Below are 7,331 nucleotides of genomic sequence, written 5' to 3' on the forward strand. Positions count from 1 at the left end.
CAAATCTGAAGAGTTTTAATTTTGCTTTTATCAAACCACATTGGTTAGAAGTAGTCACTGAGCCATGAGTAGGTTGGCAGGGGAACAGTTGCGTTTTGAGATGGAATGAGCTAATCTGACGTCAAAACACTCGTCTTTAAGGCATTCATGATTTACAGTGATACAAATTTTGTATTGTTCCAAGTAATTAGCAACTTTAAAGTCTGTATTATTATTATTATTATTATGATTATTTCTGCTATTGTTGCAATTTGTCATTATTATTATTGTTATTATTATTATTATTATTATTATTATTATTATTATTATTATTATTATTATTATTATTATTATTATTATAATGATTATAATTATCATTATTACTGTGATGATGAGGAGGATGAGGATGAGTAATATCATCATTATTATTGTCATTGTTATTATAATAGCATTATCATGAGTATTATCATCAATGCTCAGGTCATATTTGTGATCATCTTATTTATTGTTATTATTATTAGCAAGAGAAGGCTTGGAGGGAATGTGTGAAATGCAGTTCTGTATATCTGTCATCTTAAGATGTCTGGTGCAGTTGATCTTGTAGCATCTTAACATGTCTGGCACATTTTATGGGTAATATAATATTGTAGAAATATTATTATTCATTTTATAATTATGATTATAAAAGCAATGATAAGAGTTGATTGTGTTAACAGTACATCTTTTATATATTAACACTCTACCAATGAGAATAATGATGATAAAGATGATAATATTAATAATGATCATAAAGAAACAAAACATAGTGGGAAAGAGACTGAATTAGTGTATAATGGTGTAGGCCTTTACATACAGATAATGGTGAGAACGGTTTAGCACAGATTCACAAACAATGGCTTATCCTGCTATGAATAGAATGGGCTACAGAAGGCTGCCAGTTATTGACAAATACATTTAGAAATTTGTGGCTGGAAGGTGGGAATGTTACTGGAATTGGCAGGTGGAAAGGAATGGAAACTTTGAGGTATATGCCAAAATATAAGTTGGAATAATATGGTAATCTGTTGTATAGTCAAGCAATCATTTAAAAAATCAAATGTACTGGCAAAGATTTTTTTGCATTTTACATTGTGTACCCACGGAAAGCAAGTGTGTAGAGGTTGAAAGACCTAACGTTGTTACATGGTACATTTTTTCTCTTTGAGACAGTTACTGTATTTGCACTGAATTATATTGATTATACTCTTGTACTGGATTACACAATGGCCGTTTTTTAATAAGGTGTCACATGCTGACTTCCAGCTGCAGCACAAAGGAGAATTTTTGGCAACCCCACATAGTGTTACCAGGTAAGGAGAACAGCTGTGTTGAGTATACTGTTGAATCTTCTTCTGTACTGGAACTGTTTGGAATTATGCTGGATTGCGTCTATTCTTGGCACCAAGCCCATGTGCTGGGTGCCAAGTATCCATGCATGGTCAAGCTTGCTTTACTTGTTTGGCCTTTTCTGATATTAGTTTATTTAAGATTATTCGGTTTCTTGTGCTTTTCATTTCACCCTAGGGGCTGACTGCATGCAGTGCTTGGTGTTTGGCAGGTTTTAGCATTGATAAAAGTTGCTGTCCCTGGGTGAAGCCAATTCAGGATTGTAAATTTCTTTTTTTGTGTGTGTGACATAGATGTATTGAGCCATAACATCAGAAACTAGGAAATTTTGGAATAGCTAAATCTGTAATAATGATGATTATCATTGTTATTACCATGATTCTTATTTGTTGATTGTAGTTAGAATTACAACAAAGGTACTTTTTTCTTTTTTCTAGTTGTGTTTATATTTGTTTGGCCTTTTTTTTTTTTCTTCTTCTTCTTCTTCTTCTTCTTCTTCTTCTTGCTTCAGGCTAGTGAATTTTTTGCTGTAGCAGGTGTGCTGATGAAAAGGGTAGGGTTAGATAAATCATTCGGAAACTTGTATGAAACTTATAAATAGGAGGTTGAGTTATTAACTCATTGCCAGGTGATTTCCTGATACAAAAGCCCTCCCTCCCTGGCTGTATTCTTAGTGGCTTGGTCCCTGCTGCCGGGCAATCGTGTCGGCACTGTAGCATGTTTGGCATGATTGTACATGCCCCCAGAAAACAGGACCGGCGCACCATGGCACGTTTACACATGCCACCCGGAATATAGTCCAGGCATGCCATGGCACATACGTATATGCCACCCGGCAGTGAAGGGTTAAAGTAATACTGGCAGTCCAGCTTGAGGTCCTCTGAGGCCCATATATTGAGAACTATGAGTGAATGAAATATTTCTTCATTACAAATGTTATTATTGTAAGAGAAATTTTTATTTGAAATTGATTTCCATACAGAATTCTCAAAAATAGATGCTGAAAATAGGTGGCAGTTAGTTAAATCAGAGAGAGTGGTCAAGTACTTTAAAGCTGCGTTAATGGGTGTTGTTTGGAATTGCAGTGTTCCTAGATTACAGGTACTAATGGAAAGGTCAGAAGAATTTTCAGTGTTTCTCATTCTATGGTTAATATGACTATGCAGTACTACTACATAGAAATTGATACACAACTTGATATGAATAATTACATAATAAAAGGGTCTACTTTTGTCAAGTTGGAATACGTTTGTTTTTGTTTTTGATATTGATTAAAAAAAAAAATCTTAAGAAATTACTTGAACCTCTTGTTATATGTTAAAGGTAAGATTAAGATCTTTGCAGCCTTCATCACTGGGCTTGAATAGGTTGTTCATGATGTGTAACATTCTGAAGAAGAAAAAAGAATCTAAGAATTCATAAAAAAAAAAAAAAAATGTAAGAATTCTCCTTTTTTTATGGCAGTATTAACCCGTTGCCGACGGTTGGCATGAACGCACATGCCATGGCATGGCGGGACCATCTGCCGGGGGCACGTATGCACATGCCATAGAGTATGTATGGACATGCCATGATTTTTTTTTTGTTACAATCACGGCAAAAGATTATTTTTTTGCCAGTGAAAGTGTGATTAAGTCGGATTTAACACTTTCTCATTTTTACCATGCAACAAACAAAAAATATTGCAACAAAATGACGATTTCAACTCCATGATGCCGCACACTGCTTATTTTATTCGGACTATAGACCGAATAATGATCAACTATGGAGTCTTTATAACAACAAAAATACCCTTCAGTCTCAATTTATCAGGAAGTTTGGCAAGTAGAGACTGTAAAAAATAGTGAAAACTGAAAATACAACATATCTTCGTAGTATTACGAAGAAACGGCATGGGATGCTGGTATTTGGCATGAGTGGTCGCGCATGCTAGGGCGACGATATAAGCCCCCGGCAGCGAGGCCCCGGCCTCTATGAATGCTACCCGTCAGTTATGGGTTAACCCTTTCCCGACGGGTAGTATTCATGGTGGCCCGGGCTTCGCTGCTGGGGGCTTATATTGTCGCCCTAGCATGCGCGACCACTCATGCCAAATACCAGCATCCCATGCCGTTTCTTCAGTTTTCATTATTTTCTAAAGTCTCTACTTGTCATATTTCCTGATAAATTGAGACTGAAGGGTATTTTTGTTGTTATATAGACTCCATAGTTGATCATTATTCGGTCTATAATCTGAATAAAATAATCAGTGTGTGGCATCATGGAGTTGAAATCGAGTGTGTGTGTGTGTGTGTGTGTGTGTGTTGTGTGTGTGTGTGTGTGTGTGTGAGTGTGTGTGTGTGTGTGTGTTTTTTTTAATGAGAAAGTGTTACGAAAACGACTTAATCACACTTTCACTGGCATAAAAATAATATTTTGCCGTGATTGTAACAAAAAAAAACTCATGGCATGTCCATACATCCCCCCCGGCAGATAGTCCCGCCATGCCATGGCATGTGCGTACATGCTACCCGTCGGCAAAGGGTTAATGATGTTAAATAGGCCTTCTAAATCCATGTATGTTGGTTTTGTGTGAAATAAGTTTTACGGCACTATTTTCATTTTTTACAAGCATATATAAAAAAAACAAACTTTTTTCAGTTTCTCAAGACAATTTTAAATTGGATGCTTTGAGTTACATGATTTTTTATGGTGATTGTAATCCATGTAATGAGCCGATAGATTTTTTTGGACTGAGACAAAGTTTCAATATTTAAAAACTCAAATAACCCAACATCTATTAGTGCGGTGGTTATGAAAGTCCAAAATATGAATATAAACCCTTTGTACAGGCATGACATGACGTAAATGTTATGTCCAGTGTGATTTTAGTGTATTGTTTATACATCGATGGTTCCACAAATGTTGAGTCCCAAGAAGCTAATTACTAGTTTTGTGTATATCACCTGTTACGCATTTCATTGATTTTCAGAATGATTCTCTAATTGATTTATGGCTGTTAGCAGTTAATGATGATATAATAATCACAATATCAGAAGTAATGATAATAGAAAAAGGAAAATGCAAGGAATAGTGAAGTTAGATGTCACATTGGGTTATTAATTGACTCCTTTTTGGCTGAGCACTTGTGCAGCCATCTGTGTGCAACAAAGTTCACACAAAAAAAACTACAATAGATAATACATATACCAGTATACAAAGGGTTAACTTTGTGAAAGATTGGATGGTACAGGTACCACACTTTATACAAATATTGATAGATATTACAGTTGTTTTGCTTTACATTAACTCTTTATAATATGTCTTTATACTTTGAGGCATGGGTAGTGTGTATATCAGCAAGTGAATATTCTTTTTGGGAATTATAACATTAGCAAGAATAGCAGCATCAGCATCGATCAGACGTCATCTTAATTATTCAAAAGTTTCAAAGAAGTCTGTCTTTGGCATCAGAATTATATAAAAGTAGGGCAGATAACATGCATTATATAAATATTTATAAAGTAAAACTACATATTCTCAAAAACCAGCTGTAAAATGGTCTGAGTGCAATTTGCAGTATAAAAGTAAAGACAGTGATTAAACACGGCTGAAAGTGAAAGTGAGAGTGATTTTGATAAATTGTCTAAGGTCTTTGCATATGACAGCTAAAACATTAATATTTCTCTAATCTCTCTGATAGACAAGATTATTTTTCTTCATTATCTACCTGTCATTTTCAAATTTTGTATTTGTCTCACTTGCTATGATTGGTATTAATTTATTGTCAATGACCATGACCTAATAGAAGGAATAAAAGCCCAGTCTACATAATTCTACAGCACAATTTTAAGCTGCTCTATTGGTCTGAGATAGAGATAGAATGAGAGGCAGAGATAGAGGTAGAATGGGATAGAGAAGATAGAATAAAGGGGTAGTGCTAGATAGAATGAGGGGTATGGATAGAGGTAGAATAAAGAGTAGAGAGATGATAGAACGAGGGGTAGAGCCAGAGGTAGAATGAGGAATAGAGTGAGATAGAATGAGGGTAGGGATAGAGCTAGATGTAGAATGAGGGATAGAGTGAGATAGAATAAGGGGTAGAGCTAGAGGTAGAATAAGGGGTAGAGCTAGAGGTAGAATAAGGGGTAGAGCTAGAGGTAGAATAAGGGGTAGAGCTAGAGGTAGAATAAGGGGTAGAGCTAGAGGTAGAATAAGGGGTAGAGCTAGAGGTAGAATAAGGGGTAGAGCTAGAGGTAGAATAAGGGGTAGAGCTAGAGGTAGAATAAGGGGTAGAGCTAGAGGTAGAATAAGGGGTAGGGATAGAGGTAGAATAAGGGGTAGGGATAGAGGTAGAATAAGGGGTAGGGCTGGAGGTAGAATAAGGGGTAGAGCTAGAGGCAGAATGAGGGGTAGGGATAGAGGCAGAATGAGGGGTAGGGATAGAGGCAGAATGAGGGGTAGGGATAGAGGCAGAATGAGGAGTAGGGATAGAGGTAGACAATAGAATTAGGGGTAGAGATAGAAAGAATGAAATATGGGAAAGCTATCAATGGAATTAGAAGCAGATAAATAAAATTTTGTATGGCGAAAGGTAAAGTAGGGAGATAGAATGAAAGATTTAGGTAGTATTAGAAATAGAATAAGAGAGATAGATAAAATAAAAGGTAGAAAGAGGAAGTCAGTGAGTTATTATAGAGATTGATAAATAAAGATAGAGATAGTGACAGCTGAATATAAAGTGATAATTTGAGACAGTGTTTTGAAGCGAGAGTGATAGAGAGAGAAATTGAACGAGAGTGAGAGTTAGAACGAGGGTTTTAGGAAGCGAGAGATAAGGTGAAAGAGATAAGGTGCGAGAGATAAGGTGAAAGAGAGAGAGAGAGAGAGAGAGAGAGAGAGAGAGAGAGAGAGAGAGAGAGAGAGAGAGAGAGAGAGAGAGAGAGAGAGAGAGAGAGAGAGAGAGACCCTCCTCCCATACTTTTTCCTGTCCACATCTCCACAGGTAAAGAGTTAGGTATTTATGTATACAGTACGTGTAACTATATAAAGCTGTGTTTAAATGCATATTCATGAGGGTTAATGGTTCTATCCCTACAGTCTTTTAGTTCATGTATTGCCCTGCGGGTGAGTGTTATCACCATAGATATACATGGAACTCCGATCTGTGGAGGCTTACGTGTTGCTTAGATAAGGAGTGGGTGACATAAGGGAGAGAGGAGAAGAGGAAGAGCACCGACGGAAGAAAAGAAGTGAAGAAGAGTATGGGAGATAGATAGTTGTCAGGAGTGAAGATACAGAGGAGAGAAAGAGAGAGAGAGAAGGACGCAAAGAAGAGCCGGGGAGGGGGAGGAGGAGGAGGTTTGAGAAGGAGAAGAAGAAAAAAAATGGAGTGGAAGGAAGAAATGAGGGAGGAAGAGGAAGAGGAGGAGGAGGAGAAGAGGAAGGGGAGGAGGTGGAGGAAGAATGTCCCGGTCTCAAACGGCGCGGGTCCGTGCGCTCTCCGGCCGTCGCTCGCTCCGCCCCCTATCGTCTGCCATGCAACGGCGGCGGGGATTGGGCGGCGTCGCGGAGTGCCACATGAGAGCGCGGCCGCGATTGGCAGCGGCGGCGGCGGGAAGGCGGACCGACCAATCGCGTGCCATGTTTATCGTCTGCTGGCTCTCAGTAGTGCAAATGGAGTGAGGATGATCGTGTGTCGGGGGACGGCCGCTCGTGGAATTGACGCAGCAAAATGGGCGACCGAGCCAGGGGCCTCACCATCGACGGCGTGCGGCTCATCAAGGACCTCAAGGTGGTCGAGCTCAAGGCCGAGCTAGAGCGCCGAGGCCTATCCAAGTCGGGCAGCAAGAAGGAACTGGTGGAACGTTTACGGAGTGTAAGTCGCGGAGTGTTTTGTGTGCGAGGCGGAGGAGGAGGAGGAGGAGGAGGAGGAGGAGGAGGCCCTGGATGGAGGGTCCGTCGGTCGGTCGGTCGGTCGGGCGGTC

At 38.9% G+C, this 7,331-nt stretch overlaps 1 protein-coding gene across 1 annotated transcript in view; it reads left to right on the plus strand.

Annotated features, from left to right (window-relative positions):
- Positions 1-6,846: 6,846 nt before the first annotated feature.
- LOC119568243 (microtubule-associated protein futsch-like) overlaps positions 6,847-7,331 on the plus strand; it is a 34,636-nt gene continuing 34,151 nt past the window's right edge. Inside the window, 1 exon segment of the mRNA XM_037916698.1 lies at positions 6,847-7,222. Coding sequence (XP_037772626.1) covers positions 7,079-7,222 — 144 coding nt within the window. The 5' untranslated portion in view covers positions 6,847-7,078.

This window comes from Penaeus monodon, chromosome 43, assembly GCF_015228065.2.
Source record: "Penaeus monodon isolate SGIC_2016 chromosome 43, NSTDA_Pmon_1, whole genome shotgun sequence".
Classification (NCBI taxonomy): Eukaryota; Metazoa; Arthropoda; class Malacostraca; order Decapoda; family Penaeidae; genus Penaeus; species Penaeus monodon.